The sequence below is a fragment of the Salvelinus fontinalis genome, chromosome 22 (genome assembly GCF_029448725.1).
Source record: "Salvelinus fontinalis isolate EN_2023a chromosome 22, ASM2944872v1, whole genome shotgun sequence".
Lineage (NCBI taxonomy): Eukaryota > Metazoa > Chordata > Actinopteri > Salmoniformes > Salmonidae > Salvelinus > Salvelinus fontinalis.
The window spans coordinates 42208367-42228191 of NC_074686.1; the positions used below are offsets into that span (position 1 = coordinate 42208367).

Below are 19825 nucleotides of genomic sequence, written 5' to 3' on the forward strand. Positions count from 1 at the left end.
CTAGACTGAGTAGACTAGACTGGAATATACTAGACTGAGTAGACTAGACTGGAATATACTAGACTGAGTAGACAGGACAGGAATATACTAGACTGAGTAGACAGGACAGGAATATACTAGACTGAGTAGACAGGACAGGAATATACTAGACGGAGTAGACAGGACAGGAATATACTAGACGGAGTAGACAGGACAGGAATATACTAGACGGAGTAGACAGGACAGGAATATACTAGACGGAGTAGACAGGACAGGAATATACTAGACTGGGTAGACAGGACAGGAATATACTAGACTGGGTAGACAGGACAGGAATATACTAGACTGAGTAGACAGGACAGGAATATACTAGACTGAGTAGACAGGACAGGAATATACTAAACTTGGTAGACAGGACAGGAATATACTAGACTGAGTAGACTAGACTGGAATATACTAGACTGAGTAGACTAGACTGGAATATACTAGACTGAGTAGACAGGACAGGAATATACTAGACTGAGTAGACAGGACAGGAATATACTAGACTGAGTAGACAGGACAGGAATATACTAGACTGAGTAGACAGGACAGGAATATACTAGACTGACTCGACAGGAATATACTAGACTGAGTAGACAGGACAGGAATATACTAGACTGAGTAGACAGGACAGGAATATACTAGACTGACTCGACAGGAATATACTAGACTGAGTAGACAGGACAGGAATATACTAGACTGACTATACAGGAATATACTAGACTGGACATGAATAGACTAGACAGACTAGACAGGACAGGAATATACTAGACTGGACATGAATAGACTAGACTGACTGGACAGGACAGGAATATACTAGACAGACTAGACTGGACATGAATAGACATCTATACCACACCATCATCCTACCTTAAGGCCAGGGTTAGGTCATCCATACCACACCATCATCCTACCTTAAGGCCAGGGTGAGGTCATCCATACCACACCATCATCCTACCTTAAGGCCAGGGTTAGGTCATCCATACCACACCATCATCCTACCTTAAGGCCAAGGTTAGGTCATCCATACCACACCATCATCCTACCTTAAGGCCAGGGTGAGGTCATCCATACCACACCATCATCCTACCTTAAGGCCAGGGTTAGGTCATCCATACCACACCATCATCCTACCTTAAGGCCAAGGTTAGGTCATCCATACCACACCATCATCCTACCTTAAGGCCAGGGTTAGGTCATCCATACCACACCATCATCCTACCTTCAGGCCAGGGTTAGGTCATCCATACCACACCATCATCCTACCTTAAGGCCAGGGTTAGGTCATCCATACCACACCATCATCCTACCTTAAGGCCAGGGTTAGGTCGTCTATACCACACCATCATCCTACCTTAAGGCCAGGGTTAGGTCATCCATACCACACCATCATCCTACCTTAAGGCCAGGGTTAGGTCGTCTATACCACACCATCATCCTACCTTAAGGCAAGGGTTAGGTCATCCATACCACACCATCATCCTACCTTAAGGCCAGGGTTAGGTCATCTATACCACACCATCATCCTACCTTAAGGCCAGGGTGAGGTCATCCATACCACACCATCATCCTACCTTAAGGCCAGGGTTAGGTCATCCATACCACACCATCATCCTACCTTAAGGCCAGGGTTAGGTCATCTATACCACACCATCATCCTACCTTAAGGCCAGGGTTAGGTCATCCATACCACACCATCATCCTACCTTAAGGCCAGGGTTAGGTCATCCATACCACACCATCATCCTACCTTAAGGCCAGGGTTAGGTCATCCATACCATCATCATCCTACCTTAAGGCCAGGGTGAGGTCATCCATACCACACCATCATCCTACCTTAAGGCCAGGGTTAGGTCATCTATACCACACCATCATCCTACCTTAAGGCCAGGGTTAGGTCATCCATACCACACCATCATCCTACCTTAAGGCCAGGGTTAGGTCATCCATACCACACCATCATCCTACCTTAAGGCCAGGGTTAGGTCATCTATACCACACCATCATCCTACCTTAAGGCCAGGGTTAGGTCATCCATACCACACCATCATCCTACCTTAAGGCCAGGGTTAGGTCATCCATACCACACCATCATCCTACCTTAAGGCCAGGGTTAGGTCATCTATACCACACCATCATCCTACCTTAAGGCCAGGGTTAGGTCATCCATACCACACCATCATCCTACCTTAAGGCCAGGGTTAGGTCATCCATACCACACCATCATCCTACCTTAAGGCCAGGGTTAGGTCATCCATACCACACCATCATCCTACCTTAAGGCCAGGGTTAGGTCATCCATACCACACCATCTTCCTACCTTAAGGCCAGGGTTAGGTCATCCATACCACACCATCATCCTACCTTAAGGCCAGGGTTAGGTCATCCATACCACACCATCATCCTACCTTAAGGCCAGGGTTAGGTTCTATACCACACCATCATCCTACCTTAAGGCCAGGGTTAGGTCATCTATACCACACCATCATCCTACCTTAAGGCCAGGGTTAGGTCATCCATACCACACCCTCATCCTACCTTAAGGCCAGGGTTAGGTCATCTATACCACACCATCATCCTACCTTAAGGCCAGGGTTAGGTCATCCATACCACACCCTCATCCAACCTTAAGGCCAGGGTTAGGTCATCTATACCACACCATCATCCTACCTTAAGGCCAGGGTTAGGTCATCCATACCACACCATCATCCTACCTTAAGGCCAGGGTTAGGTCATCCATACCACACCATCATCCTACCTTAAGGCCAGGGTTAGGTCATCTATACCACACCATCATCCTACCTTAAGGCCAGGGTTAGATCATCTATACCACACCATCATCCTACCTTAAGGCCAGGGTTAGGTCATCCATACCACACCATCATCCTACCTTAAGGCCAGGGTTAGGTCATCTATACCACACCATCATCCTACCTTAAGGCCAGGGTTAGGTCATCCATACCACACCATCATCCTACCTTAAGGCCAGGGTTAGGTCATCTATACCACACCATCATCCTACCTTAAGGCCAGGGTTAGGTCATCCATACCACACCATCATCCTACCTTAAGGCCAGGGTTAGGTCATCCATACCACACCCTCATCCTACCTTAAGGCCAGGGTTAGGTCATCTATACCACACCATCATCCTACCTTAAGGCCAGGGTTAGGTCATCCATACCACACCATCATCCTACCTTAAGGCCAGGGTTAGGTCATCCATACCACACCATCATCCTACCTTAAGGCCAGGGTTAGGTCATCCATACCACACCATCATCCTACCTTAAGGCCAGGGTTAGGTCATCCATACCACACCATCATCCTACCTTAAGGCCAGGGTTAGGTCATCCATACCACACCATCATCCTACCTTAAGGCCAGGGTTAGGTCATCCATACCACACCATCATCCTACCTTAAGGCCAGGGTTAGGTTCTATACCACACCATCATCCTACCTTAAGGCCAGGGTTAGGTCATCTATACCACACCATCATCCTACCTTAAGGCCAGGGTTAGGTCATCCATACCACACCCTCATCCTACCTTAAGGCCAGGGTTAGGTCATCTATACCACACCATCATCCTACCTTAAGGCCAGGGTTAGGTCATCCATACCACACCCTCATCCTACCTTAAGGCCAGGGTTAGGTCATCCATACCACACCATCATCCTACCTTAAGGCCAGGGTTAGGTCATCCATACCACACCATCTTCCTACCTTAAGGCCAGGGTTAGGTCATCCATACCACACCATCATCCTACCTTAAGGCCAGGGTTAGGTCATCCATACCACACCATCATCCTACCTTAAGGCCAGGGTTAGGTTCTATACCACACCATCATCCTACCTTAAGGCCAGGGTTAGGTCATCTATACCACACCATCATCCTACCTTAAGGCCAGGGTTAGGTCATCCATACCACACCCTCATCCTACCTTAAGGCCAGGGTTAGGTCATCTATACCACACCATCATCCTACCTTGAGGCCAGGGTTAGGTCATCCATACCACACCATCATCCTACCTTAAGGGCAGGGTTAGGTCATCTATACCACACCATCATCCTACCTTAAGGCCAGGGTTAGATCATCTATACCACACCATCATCCTACCTTAAGGCCAGGGTTAGGTCATCCATACCACACCATCATCCTACCTTAAGGCCAGGGTTAGGTCATCTATACCACACCATCATCCTACCTTAAGGCCAGGGTTAGGTCATCCATACCACACCATCATCCTACCTTAAGGCCAGGGTTAGGTCATCTATACCACACCATCATCCTACCTTAAGGCCAGGGTTAGGTCATCCATACCACACCATCATCCTACCTTAAGGCCAGGGTTAGGTCATCCATACCACACCCTCATCCTACCTTAAGGCCAGGGTTAGGTCATCTATACCACACCATCATCCTACCTTAAGGCCAGGGTTAGGTCATCCATACCACACCATCATCCTACCTTAAGGCCAGGGTTAGGTCATCCATACCACACCATCATCCTACCTTAAGGCCAGGGTTAGGTCATCCATACCACACCATCATCCTACCTTAAGGCCAGGGTTAGGTCATCCATACCACACCATCATCCTACCTTAAGGCCAGGGTTAGGTCATCCATACCACACCATCATCCTACCTTAAGGCCAGGGTTAGGTCATCCATACCACACCATCATCCTACCTTAAGGCTAGGGTTAGGTTCTATACCACACCATCATCCTACCTTAAGGCCAGGGTTAGGTCATCTATACCACACCATCATCCTACCTTAAGGCCAGGGTTAGGTCATCCATACCACACCCTCATCCTACCTTAAGGCCAGGGTTAGGTCATCTATACCACACCATCATCCTACCTTAAGGCCAGGGTTAGGTCATCCATACCACACCCTCATCCTACCTTAAGGCCAGGGTTAGGTCATCAATACCACACCATCATCCTACCTTAAGGCCAGGGTTAGGTCATCCATACCACACCATCATCCTACCTTAAGGCCAGGGTTAGGTCATCCATACCACACCATCATCCAACCTTAAGGCCAGGGTTAGGTCATCTATACCACACCATCATCCTACCTTAAGGCCAGGGTTAGGTCATCCATACCACACCATCATCCTACCTTAAGGCCAGGGTTAGGTCATCCATACCACACCATCATCCTACCTTAAGGCCAGGGTTAGGTCATCTATACCACACCATCATCCTACCTTAAGGCCAGGGTTAGGTCATCCATACCACACCATCATCCTACCTTAAGGCCAGGGTTAGGTCATCCATACCACACCATCATCCTACCTTAAGGCCAGGGTTAGGTCATCCATACCACACCATCATCCAACCTTAAGGCCAGGGTTAGGTCATCTATACCACACCATCATCCTACCTTAAGGCCAGGGTTAGGTCATCCATACCACACCATCATCCTACCTTAAGGCCAGGGTTAGGTCATCCATACCACACCATCATCCTACCTTAAGGCCAGGGTGAGGTCATCCATACCACACCATCATCCTACCTTAAGGCCAGGGTTAGGTCATCTATACCACACCATCATCCTACGTTAAGGCCAGGGTTAGGTCATCCATACCACACCATCATCCTACCTTAAGGCCAGGGTTAGGTCATCCATACCACACCATCATCCTACCTTAAGGCCAGGGTTAGGTCATCTATACCACACCATCATCCTACCTTAAGGCCAGGGTTAGGTCATCCATACCACACCATCATCCTACCTTAAGGCCAGGGTTAGGTCATCCATACCACACCATCATCCTACCTTAAGGCCAGGGTTAGGTCATCCATACCACACCATCATCCTACCTTAAGGCCAGGGTTAGGTCATCCATACCACACCATCATCCTACCTTAAGGCCAGGGTTAGGTCATCCATACCACACCATAATCCTACCTTAAGGCCAGGGTTAGGTCATCCATACCACACCATCATCCTACCTTAAGGCCAGGGTTAGGTCATTCATACCACACCATCATCCTACCTTAAGGCCAGGGTTAGGTCATCCATACCACACCATCATCCTACCTTAAGGCCAGGGTTAGGTCATCTATACCACACCATCATCCTACCTTAAGGCCAGGGTTAGGTCATCCATACCACACCATCATCCTACCTTAAGGCCAGGGTTAGGTCATCCATACCACACCATCATCCTACCTTAAGGCCAGGGTTAGGTCATCCATACCACACCATCATCCAACCTTAAGGCCAGGGTTAGGTCATCTATACCACACCATCATCCTACCTTAAGGCCAGGGTTAGGTCATCCATACCACACCATCATCCTACCTTAAGGCCAGGGTTAGGTCATCCATACCACACCATCATCCTACCTTAAGGCCAGGGTGAGGTCATCCATACCACACCATCATCCTACCTTAAGGCCAGGGTTAGGTCATCTATACCGCACCATCATCCTACCTTAAGGCCAGGGTTAGGTCATCCATACCACACCATCATCCTACCTTAAGGCCAGGGTTAGGTCATCCATACCACACCATCATCCTACCTTAAGGTCAGGGTTAGGTCATCTATACCACACCATCATCCTACCTTAAGGCCAGGGTTAGGTCATCCATACCACACCATCATCCTACCTTAAGGCCAGGGTTAGGTCATCCATACCACACCATCATCCTACCTTAAGGCCAGGGTTAGGTCATCCATACCACACCATCATCCTACCTTAAGGCCAGGGTTAGGTCATCTATACCACACCATCATCCTACCTTAAGGCCAGGGTTAGGTCATCCATACCACACCATCATCCAACCTTAAGGCCAGGGTTAGGTCATCCATACCACACCATCATCCTACCTTAAGGCCAGGGTTAGGTCATCCATACCACACCATCATCCAACCTTAAGGCCAGGGTTAGGTCATCCATACCACACCATCATCCTACCTTAAGGCCAGGGTTAGGTCATCTATACCACACCATCATCCTACCTTAAGGCCAGGGTTAGGTCATCCATACCACACCATCATCCTACCTTAAGGCCAGGGTTAGGTCATCCATACCACACCATCATCCTACCTTAAGGCCAGGGTTAGGTCATCCATACCACACCATCATCCAACCTTAAGGCCAGGGTTAGGTCATCTATACCACACCATCATCCTACCTTAAGGCCAGGGTTAGGTCATCCATACCACACCATCATCCTACCTTAAGGCCAGGGTTAGGTCATCCATACCACACCATCATCCTACCTTAAGGCCAGGGTTAGGTCATCCATACCACACCATCATCCTACCTTAAGGCCAGGGTTAGGTCATCTATACCACACCATCATCCTACCTTAAGGCCAGGGTTAGGTCATCCATACCACACCATCATCCTACCTTAAGGCCAGGGTTAGGTCATCCATACCACACCATCATCCTACCTTAAGGCCAGGGTTAGGTCATCTATACCACACCATCATCCTACCTTAAGGCCAGGGTGAGGTCATCCATACCACACACATACTGTAGTGATGTCACCAGCAGATCAGAGTCTAGAGGAGGATTCTAACAAGACACAGTTGCTTTTGTTAACAGTTGCTTTTGTTAACAGTTGCTTTTGTTAACAGTTGCTTTTGTTAACAGTTGCTTTTATTAACAGTTGCTTTTATTTACAGTTGCTCTAATTAACAGTTGCTTTTGTTAAAAGTTGCACTCATAACAATGTAGAAACACCAGTAACAGCATCATATTAACATGTGGTAATGTAGTCTTTTCCCTGAGTAGTCAAGGAGTGGAATAAAGACAGTTAAAGACCCTACAGTACCACAGGCCCTACAGTACTACAGTACTACAGACCCTACAGTACTACAGACCCTACAGTACTACAGACCCTACAGTACTACAGACCCTACAGTACTACAGACCCTACAGTACCACAGACCCTACAGTACTACAGACCCTACAGTACTACAGTACTACAGACCCTACAGTACCACAGGCCCTACAGTACTACAGTACTACAGACCCTACAGTACTACAGACCCTACAGTACCACAGACCCTACAGTACCACAGACCCTACAGTACTACAGTACTACAGTACTACAGTACTACAGACCCTACAGTACTACAGTACTACAGACCCTACAGTACTACAGTACTACAGACCCTACAGTACTACAGTACTACAGACCCTACAGTACTACAGACCCTACAGTACTACAGTACTACAGACCCTACAGTACTACAGTACTACAGACCCTACAGTACTACAGTACTACAGACCCTACAGTACTACAGACCCTACAGTACCACAGACCCTACAGTACTACAGTACTACAGACCCTACAGTACTACAGACCCTACAGTACTACAGTACCACAGACCCTACAGTACTACAGTACTACAGACCCTACAGTACTACAGACCCTACAGTACTACAGACCCTACAGTACTACAGTACTACAGACCCTACAGTACTACAGTACTACAGACCCTACAGTACTACAGTACTACAGACCCTACAGTACTACAGACCCTACAGTACTACAGTACTACAGACCCTACAGTACCACAGACCCTACAGTACCACAGACCCTACAGTACTACAGTACTACAGACCCTACAGTACTACAGACCCTACAGTACTACAGTACTACAGACCCTACAGTACTACAGTACTACAGACCCTACAGTACCACAGACCCTACAGTACTACAGTACTACAGTACCACAGACCCTACAGTACCACAGACCCTACAGTACTACAGTACTACAGACCCTACAGTACTAAAGACCCTACAGTACTACAGTACTACAGACCCTACAGTACTACAGACCCTACAGTACTACAGACCCTACAGTACTACAGACCCTACAGTACTACAGTACTACAGACCCTACAGTACTACAGTACTACAGACCCTACAGTACTACAGTACTACAGACCCTACAGTACTACAGACCCTACAGTACTACAGCACTACAGTACTACAGACCCTACAGTACTACAGAACCTACAGTACTACAGACCCTACAGTACTACAGTACTACAGACCCTACAGTACTACAGACCCTACAGTACTACAGTACTACAGACCCTACAGTACTACAGACCCTACAGTACTACAGACCCTACAGTACTACAGACCCTACAGTACTACAGACTCTACAGTACTACAGCACTACAGTACTACAGACCCTACAGTACTACAGACCCTACAGTACTACAGAACCTACAGTACTACAGACCCTACAGTACTACAGTACTACAGACCCTACAGTACTACAGACCCTACAGTACTACAGTACTACAGACCCTACAGTACTACAGACCCTACAGTACTACAGAACCTACAGTACTACAGTACTACAGACCCTACAGACCCTACAGTACTACAGACCCTACAGTACTACAGACCCTACAGTACTACAGTACTACAGACCCTACAGACCCTACAGTACTACAGACCCTACAGTACTACAGACCCTACAGTACTACAGTACTACAGACCCTAGAGTACTACAGTACTACAGACCCTACAGTACTACAGACCCTACAGTACTACAGACCCTACAGTACTACAGACCCTACAGTACTACAGTACTACAGTACTACAGTACTACAGACCCTACAGTACTACAGACCCTACAGTACTACAGACCCTACAGTACTACAGACCCTACAGTACTACAGTACCACAGACCCTACAGTACTACAGTACCACAGACCCTACAGTACTACAGTACCACAGACCCTACAGTACTACAGACCCTACAGTACTACAGACCCTACAGTACTACAGAACTACAGTACTACAGTACTACAGACTATACAGTACTACAGACTATACAGTACTACAGACCCTACAGTACTACAGACCCTACAGTACTACAGACCCTACAGTACTACAGTACTACAGACTATACAGTACTACAGACCCTACAGTACTACAGACCCTACAGTACTACAGTACTACAGACCCTACAGTACTACAGACCCTACAGTACTACAGACCCTACAGTACTACAGACCCTACAATACTACAGACCCTACAGTACTACAGACCCTACAGTACTACAGACCCTACAGTACTACAGTACTACAGACTATACAGTACTACAGACCCTACAGTACTACAGACCCTACAGTACTACAGACCCTACAGTACTACAGACCCTACAATACTACAGACCCTACAATACTACAGACCCTACAGTACTACAGTACTACAGACCCTACAGTACTACAGACCCTACAGTACTACAGACCCTACAGTACTACAGACCCTACAGTACTACAGACCCTACAGTACTACAGACCCTACAATACTACAGACCCTACAATACTACAGACCCTACAGTACTACAGTACTACAGACCCTACAGTACTACAGACCCTACAGTACTACAGACCCTACAGTACTACAGACCCTACAATACTACAGACCCTACAATACTACAGACCCTACAGTACTACAGTACTACAGACCCTACAGTACTACAGACACTACAGACCCTACAGTACTACAGACTATACAGTACTACAGACCCTACAGTACTACAGACCCTACAGTACTACAGTACTACAGACCCCACAGTACTACAGACCCTACAGTACTACAGTACTACAGACCCTACAGTACTACAGACCCTACAGTACTACAGACCCTACAGTACTACAGACCCTACTGACCCTACAGTACTACAGACCCTACAGTTCTACAGACCCTACAGTATTACAGACCCTACAGTACTACAGTACTACAGACCCTACAGTGCTACAGACCCTACAGTACTACAGTACTACAGACCCTACAGTACTACAGACCCTACAGTACTACAGACCCTACAGTACTACAGACCCTACAGTACTACAGTACTACAGACCCTACAGTACTACAGACCCTACAGTACTACAGACCCTACAGTACTACAGACCCTACAGTACTACAGACCCTACAGTACTACAGTACTACAGACCCTACAGTACTACAGACCCTACAGTACTACAGACCCTACAGTACCACAGACCCTACAGTACTACAGACCCTACAGTACCACAGACCCTACAGTACTACAGACCCTACAGTACCACAGACCCTACAGTACTACAGACCCTACAGTACTACAGACCCTACAGTACTACAGTACTACAGACCCTACAGTACTACAGACCCTACAGTACTACAGACCCTACAGTACTACAGACCCTACAGTACTACAGACCCTACAGTACTACAGACCCTACAGTACTACAGTACTACAGACCCTACAGTACTACAGACCCTACAGTACTACAGACCCTACAGTACTACAGACCCTACAGTACTACAGACCCTACAGTACTACAGACCCTACAGTACTACAGTACTACAGACCCTACAGTACTACAGACCCTACAGTACTACAGACCCTACAGTACTACAGTACTACAGACCCTACAGTACTACACACCCTACAGTATTACAGTACTATAGTACTACAGACCTTACAGTACTACAGTACTACAGACCCTACAGTACTACAGACCATACAGTACCACAGACCCTACAGTACTACAGACCCTACAGTACTACAGACCCTACAGTACTACAGACCCTACAGTACTACAGACCCTACAGTACTACAGTACTACAGACCCTACAGTACTACAGACCCTACAGTACTACAGACCCTACAGTACTACAGACCCTACAGTACTACAGACCCTACAGTACTACAGACCCTACAGCACTATACTACTACAGTACTACATTACTACAGTACTACAGTCCCCTACAGTACTCTGCAGTACTACAGACCCTTCATTACTACATTACTACAGTACTACAGTCTCCTACAGACCCTACAGTACTACAGTACTACAGACCCTACAGTACTACAGTACTACAGTGCCCTGTGTCTATAAATCAGTTTCCTCAGTCGTCTCAGCTGAGAAGGATCTAACAGTCTGTCAGTCGATCCATGCGGCCCGGGGCTGACCTCACTAAGAGGCTATTAGTAGCCTGTACTGCCGTGCTCTGCTCTGTCTAGACTCAACCCAAAGGCGTTCATACACTTAAAGCCATAGCCATGACTGGGCAGAATTTGGACAAATCAGAATGGGACTGGATGTGTCCCAGATATATATGGATTTTCCCCCCCGCAATAATGACATGTATGTCATTGTTTTTGAATGTCTTATTATATTATGGGATGTACAGTCCCTTCAGAAAGTCTTCATACCCCTTGACTTATTCAACATTTTGTTGTTACAGCCTGAATTTAAAAAATATATAGATATATATTTTCATATTTCTCACCCATCTAAACACAATACCCCATAAAGACAAACATGTCTGTAGAACATTTTTCAAATCTATTGAAAAATAAATGCAGAAAAATCTCACTTACTATTCACACCCCTGATTCAATACTTTGTACTGTAGAATCACCTTTGGTAGCGATTACAGCTGTGAGTCTTTTCCGGGTGAGTCTCTAAGAGCTTTTTAAATTGGCAACATCTGCCAATTTATTATTTTCAAAATTCTTCAAGCTCTGTCAAATTGGTTGTTGATCATTGCTAGACAACTATTTTTAAGGCCTTGTCATTGATTTTCAAGTAGATTTAAGTCAAACTGTAACTAGGCCACTGAGGAACATTCACTGTCTTCTTGATAAGCAACTCCAGTGTAGATTTGGCCTTGTGTTGTAGGTTATTGTCCTGCTGAAAGGTGAATTCATCTCCCAGTGTCTGGTTGAAAGCAGACTGAACCAGGATTTCCTCTAGGGTTTGGCCTTGTGTTTTAGGTTCTTGTCCTGCTGAAAGGGGAATTCATCTCCCAGTGTCTGGTGGAAAGCAGACTGAACCAGGATTTCCTGTAGGATTTTACTTGTGCTTAACTCCATTCCGTTTCTTTTTTTATCCTGAAAAACTCTCCAGTCCTTAACGATTACAAGCATACCCATAACATGATGCAGCCACCACTATACTTGAAAATATGGAGAGTGGTACTCAATAATGTGTTGCCCCAAACACTTTGTGTTCAGGACAAACAAGTGAATTGCTTTGGCAAATGTTTTGCAGTATTAATTTAGTGCCTAGTTGCACGCAGGATGCATGTTTTGGAATATATATATTTTTCTGTTCAGGCTTCCTTCTTTTCATGCTGTCATTTAGGTTAGTATTGTGGAGTAACTACAATGTTGTTGATCCATCCTCAGTTTTCTCCTATCACAGCCATTAATAAACTCTGTAGCTGTTTAAAAGTCACCATTGGCCTCATGGTTCAATCGCTGAGCGGTTTCCTTCCTCTCCGGCAACTGAGTTTGGAAGGACACTTGTATCTCTGTAGTGACTGGATGTATTTACAAGGGCACAGGGTGAGACCCAGAAGCAGACACGGGACGCAGATGGTTCGAGTCTCTGATATTTATTATAATCTAAGGGGGCAGGCAAGAGATCATAACAAGGTCAGAGTCCAGGAGGTACAGAGTGGCAGGCAGTATGGTCAGGGCAGGCAGTATGGTCAGGGCAGGCAGTATGGTCAGGGCAGGCAGTATGGTCAGGGCAGGCAGTATGGTCAGGGCAGGCAGTATGGTCAGGGCAGACAGTATGGTCAGGGCAGGCAGTATGGTCAGGGCAGGCAGTATGGTCAGGCAGGCAGTATGGTCAGGGCAGGCAGTATGGTCAGGGCAGGCAGTATGGTCAGGGCAGGCAGTATGGTCAGGGCAGGCAGTATGGTCAGGCAGGCTCGTGGTCAGGGCAGGCAGTATGGTCAGGGCAGGCAGTATGGTCAGGGCAGGCAGTATGGTCAGGGCAGGCAGTATGGTCAGGGCAGGCAGTATGGTCAGGGCAGGCAGTATGGTCAGGCAGGCTCGTGGTCAGGCAGGCAGTATGGTCAGGCAGGCAGGCTCGTGGTCAGGGCAGGCAGTATGGTCAGGGCAGGCAGGCTCGTGGTCAGGGCAGGCAGTATGGTCAGGCAGGCGGGTTCAGAGTCAAGGCAGGCAGTATGGTCAGGCAGGCGGGTTCAGAGTCAAGGCAGGCAAGGGTCAAAACCAGGAGGACTAGTAAAAAAACAGAGAAAACAAAAAATCAGGCCCACAGAGTAACACGCTGGTTGACTTGACAAATCAAGACAAACTGGCACAGACAGACAAACACAGGTATAAATACCCAGGGGGTTATGGGGAAGATGGGTGACACCTGGAGGGGGTGGAGACCAGCACAAGGACAGGTGAAACAGATCAGGGAGTATTGATACACCATCCAAAGTATAGGTCATATTTTCACCATATATTCAATGTCTGTTTTCATTTTTACTCATCTACCAATGGGTGCCTTTCTTTCCGAGGCATTGGAAAACCTCCCTGGTCTTTATGGTTGAATATGTGTTTGAAATTTACTGCTCAACTGAGGGACCTTATAGATAATTGTATGGGTATAGATATGAGGTAGTCATTCAAAAATCCTGTTAAACACTATTATTGCACACAGAGTGAGTCCATGTGACTTATTATGTGACTTGTTCAATACATTCTTTACTCCTGAACTTATTTAGGCTTGCCATAAAACAGGGGTTAAATACTTATTGACCCAAGACATTTCAGCTTTTAATATTTTTTTTTTTAATTAATTTGTAAAACATTTAAAAAACACTTCCAATTTGACATTATGGAGTATTGGGTGTAGGCCAAGTGACAAAAAAATCTCAATTTAATACATTTTAAGTGCAGGCTGTAACACAACAAAATGTGGAATAAGTCAAGGGGTGTGAATACTTTCTGAAGGCTCTGTAGCTACAGCAGCGTGAAGGTCTCCATCTGGGGTGAAGGTCTCCATCTGGGGTGAAGGTCTCCATCTGGGGTGAAGGTCTCCATCTGGGGTGAAGGTCTCCATCTGGGGTGAAGGTCTCCATCTGGGGTGAAGGTCTCCATCTGGGGTGAAGGTCTCCATCTGGGGTGAAGGTCTCCATTTGGGGTGAAGGTCTCCATCTGGGGTGAAGGTCTCCATCTGGGGTGAAGGTCTCCATTTGGGGTGAAGGTCTCCATTTGGGGTGAAGGTCTCCATTTGGGGTGAAGGTCTCCATTTGGGGTGAAGGTCTCCATTTGGGGTGAAGGTCTCCATTTGGGGTGAAGGTCTCCATCTGGGGTGAAGGTCTCCATCTGGGGTGAAGGTCTCCATCTGGGGTGAAGGTCTCCATCTGGGGTGAAGGTCTCCATCTGGGGTGAAGGTCTCCATTTGGGGTGAAGGTCTCCATCTGGGGTGAAGGTCTCCATCTGGGTTGAAGGTCTCCATCTGGGGTGAAGGTCTCCATCTGGGGTGAAGGACTCCATCTGGGGTGAAGGACTCCATCTGGGGTGAAGGACTCCATCTGGGGTGAAGGACTCCATCTGGGGTGAAGGTCTCCATCTGGGGTGAAGGTCTCCATCTGGGGTGAAGGTCTCCATCTGGGGTGAAGGTCTCCATCTGGGGTGAAGGTCTCCATTGGGTGTGAAGGTCTCCATTGGGTGTGAAGGTCTCCATCTGGGGTGAAGGTCTCCATTTGGGGTGAAGGTCTCCATTTGGAGCGAAATCCTCCATTTGTAAAATGTTGAGCTTTGATGCAAACCAAAGGTATTGTTGAAGTGTACATAAACGTTTATTTCAATCATCCTTATTCTCTTTCTTTCAGCCCATCAAAAACCCACCGACTGGGAAGAAGTATGTACGGTGTCCCTGTAACTGTCTCCTCATCTGCAAAGACTCATCTAGGAGGATAGGATGCCCCAGACCAAACTGGTATGTGATAGGATGCCCCAGACCAAACTGGTAGGTGATAGGATGCCCCAGACCCAACTGGTAGGTGATAGGATGCCCCAGACCCAACTGGTATGTGATAGGATGCCCCAGACCCAACTGGTAGGTGATAGGATGCCCCAGAACCAACTGGTAGGTGATAGGATGCCCCAGACCCAACTGGTATGTGATAGGATGTCCCAGACCCAACTGGTAGGTGATAGGATGCCCCAGACCCAACTGGTAGGTGATAGGATGCCCCAGACCCAACTGGTAGGTGATAGGATGCCCCAGACCCAACTGGTAGGTCAGAGTTCACGACAGGCAGCTCTCTCTGTATACATCAGGCCCAAGAATGCATACAGTGCACAAAAAGCTTCTGGTCTAGAGTCCAGTAGGTAAATCCTTGCTGGTCTAGGGTCCAGTAGGTAAATCCTTGCTGGTCTAGAGTCCAGTAGGTAAATCCTTGCCGGTCTAGAGTCCAGTAGGTAAATCCTTGCCGGTCTAGAGTCCAGTAGGTAAATCCTTGCCGGTCTAGAGTCCAGTAGGTAAATCCTTGCTGGTCCAGAGTCCAGTAGGTAAATCCTTGCTGGTCCAGAGTCCAGTAGGTAAATCCTTGCTGGTCCAGAGTCCAGTAGGTAAATCCTTGCCGGTCTAGAGTCCAGTAGGTAAATCCTTGCCGGTCTAGAGTCCAGTAGGTAAATCCTTGCCGGTCTAGAGTCCAGTAGGTAAATCCTTGCCGGTCTAGAGTCCAGTAGGTAAATCCTTGCTGGTCTAGAGTCCAGTAGGTAAATCCTTGCTGGTCTAGAGTCCAGTAGGTAAATCCTTGCCGGTCTAGGGTCCAGTAGGTAAATCCTTGCTGGTCCAGTAGGTACATCTTTGATTGCACCCGGAGAGGATGTTTTCAGAAATGTTCTTAGAAAGAGGAAACGGTAGAAACCTGATGTTTGTTCTTACATACAGGGATGTTAAAGACCATGAATCCAATAACAAACTGACCATCAGTAACCAATAGTACCACTTACCTGGGAAACATGGGTAAACAAAGTGATCCATCACTACTGTATGGTAACCCCTCCCCCTCTGTCCCCCCCCCACACAGCAGACGCATCATCAACCTGAGCCCGGTGATGGTGATTCCAGAGGAGCAGCCGGCCCAGCCAGCCCTGCCAGTCCAGCCTGAGGGCATGAGGGTGGTCTGTGGCCACTGTGGAAACACCTTCCTCGTATGTGGCCAATCAGTGTGCCCTCTGAGCAGCAGTCAGCACCTTCTGGCCTATCAGAGACTAGCCTGTATTCAGGTGTCTCAGAGTGGTAGTGCTGGCCTAGGATCAGGTCTCCCTTTGTCCATTCCTTGTAATTGAAAAGGCAAAACTGATCCTAGATCAGGACTACTAAACTGAGACACTTAATGAATGTGTTGTGCAGTCTTGGTCATAGAAGTTTGGCAGAACAAACAGATCTGGGACCAGGCTAGTCAGTCAGAGACTGACTCTCTAATTGTCTCTCTGTGTGTGTGTGTGTGTGTGTGTGTGTGTGTGTGTGTGTGTGTGTGTGTGTGTGTGTGTGTGTGTGTGTGTGTGTGTGTGTGTGTGTGTGTGTGTGTTACACCAAACATTTGTGTGAAACTTGGAGTAATATAAGCACTACCTATTTGACCTTTGACCTTTTGCAGTAGGGTAGTTCGTACTTTGTAGCAGGTCGTAGTGATACATGCAGTGGGGCTACATCCCAAATGGCACCCTATTCCCTATATAGTGCACTACCTTGACCAGGCACCCTATTCCCTGTATAGTGCACTACCTTGACCAGGCACCCTATTCCCTATATAGTGCACTACTTTAGACCAGAGCCCTATGGAACCCTATTCCCTATATAGTGCACTACCTAGACCAGGCACCCTATTCCCTATATAGTGCACTACCTAGACCAGGCACCCTATTCCCTGTATAGTGCACTACCTTGACCAGGCACCCTATTCCCTATATAGTGCGCTACCTTGACCATAACCCATAGGGTGCCATTTGGGACATACCCTACCTACAGTAGTAGTACCCTGGCGTGTTGTTAAGATTGTTGCCCGTTATGCGTCTTGGTGTCTAGGGTAACGAGGACTCTGCCACGCCCCCTTCTGATCTGCCTCTCCATGACAACAACACCTCTACAGACCAGGTCTCTATGAGCTGGGGGTTTCCATGGCACCCTGGGGCTCCAATAAACCATTAAATAAACAATACTATATTAATACACAATAATAATGAGCCTCTAATTCAGCTAATAACAACCTTTTGTCTAACCCCTAATCGATCAACTCAAATTGATGAGCAACATGGAATGAATGAGCCTCATACTAACGTCCAACATGTAATGGGTACGTCAGGTCCCTAATAGAGACGCTCTACGCCGGGCATCACAGACAACGAAAAGAAAGATGGTGGATTACGTTTATAGAGATCGAAAGTGTTTTGAAATCAGTGACAATGCCTTTTAGTAGTCGTTAGTTGACTGTAGACTAGAATTCAGTGTTTGAGTTTGAAAATGTGTTTGTCTGTATTCATGTGTTATTTGTGTGTGTGTGTTTGAGGTGTGTGTTAGAGAGAGAGAGGTGTGTAAACGCTGTATACTATCTAACCCAAACTGTTCTTGTCTTTTCCTCTGCAGTGGATGGAGGTCCGATTTAACACGCTAGCAAAATGCCCTCACTGCAAAAAAATGTAAATTCCTCCAACTTTAAATCATTCAAATATGCTGGACCAGGTTATGTCCAAGATCATTTAACGTTCTCTGTTTTGGTTTCTTGGGGATTGGAGTTTACCCAGACTCCACTAGGGACACGTCAGCAGGTGATTTGTGCTGCTTCTCAGAGTTTGCAGACTCTAATTAGTGAGTGAGGGAGTGAGTGAGTGAGGGAGTGAGTGAGTGAGTGAGTGAGTGAGTGAGTGAGTGAGTGAGTGAGTGAGTGAGTGAGTGAGTGAGTGAGGGAGGGAGGGAGGGAGGGAGGGAGGGAGGGAGGGAGGGAGGGAGGGAGGGAGGGAGGGAGGGAGGGAGGGAGGGAGGGAGGGAGGGAGGGAGGGAGGGAGGGAGGGAGGGAGGGAGGGAGGGAGGGAGGGAGGGAGGGAGGGAGGGAGTGAGTGAGTGAGTGAGTGAGTGAGTGAGTGAGTGAGTGAGTGAGTGAGTGAGTGAGTGAGTGAGTGAGTGAGTGAGTGAGTGAGTGAGTGAGTGAGTGAGTGAGTGAGTGAGTGAGTGAGTGAGTGAGTGAGTGAGTGAGTGAGTGAGTGAGTGAGTGAGTGAGTGAGTGAGTGAGTGAGTGAGTGAGTGAGTGAGTGAGTGAGTGAGTGAGTGAGTGAGTGAGTGAGTGAGTGAGTGAGTGAGTGAGTGAGTGAGTGAGTGAGTGAGTGAGTGAGTGAGTGAGTGAGTGAGTGAGGGAGGGAGGGAGGGAGGGAGGGAGGGAGGGAGGGAGGGAGGGAGGGAGGGAGGGAGGGAGGGAGGGAGGGAGGGAGGGAGGGAGGGAGGGAGGGAGGGAGGGAGGGAGGGAGGGAGGGAGGGAGGGAGGGAGGGAGGGAGGGAGGGAGGGAGGGAGGGAGGGAGTGAGTGAGTGAGTGAGTGAGTGAGTGAGTGAGTGAGTGAGTGAGTGAGTGAGTGAGTGAGTGAGTGAGTGAGTGAGTGAGTGAGTGAGTGAGTGAGTGAGTGAGTGAGTGAGTGAGTGAGTGAGTGAGTGAGTGAGTGAGTGAGTGAGGGAGTGAGTGAGGGAGGGAGGGAGGGAGGGAGGGAGGGAGGGAGGGAGGGAGGGAGGGAGGGAGGGAGGGAGATTTCTGTATGTCTTTATACCCTCCCCTCTCTCTCTCTCTCTCTCCACCCTACAGATCATCTGTGGGTAGTTACCTTGGTAGTGCCCTTCTTTGACCACTCCGTGATAACGTGACCAATGTCTTTGTGCCCTCCACCCTACAGATCGTCTGTGGGTAGTGCTCTTCCAAGGAGGCGTTGTTGTGCCTACATCACTGTGGGAATGATCTGCATCTTTGTCGGAGTGGGATTAACAGTGAGTACTACCGTATTAGAGTTCCTTGA

General features: G+C 47.6%; 1 protein-coding gene across 2 annotated transcripts in view; it reads left to right on the top strand.

Moving 5' to 3' along the window:
• Positions 1 to 19825, top strand: part of LOC129820318 (type 2 phosphatidylinositol 4,5-bisphosphate 4-phosphatase-like) — a 78050-nt gene that overhangs the window by 51358 nt on the left and 6867 nt on the right. Inside the window, exons 3-7 of one of the 2 annotated variants that reach the window (XM_055877388.1) lie at positions 15651 to 15757; positions 16857 to 16980; positions 17858 to 17926; positions 18416 to 18468; positions 19706 to 19796. In XM_055877388.1, coding sequence (XP_055733363.1) covers positions 15651 to 15757; positions 16857 to 16980; positions 17858 to 17926; positions 18416 to 18468; positions 19706 to 19796 — 444 coding nt within the window. The remainder of the gene's footprint in view (positions 1 to 15650; positions 15758 to 16856; positions 16981 to 17857; positions 17927 to 18415; positions 18469 to 19705; positions 19797 to 19825) is intronic. The other variant, XM_055877389.1, reaches the window with a different exon arrangement.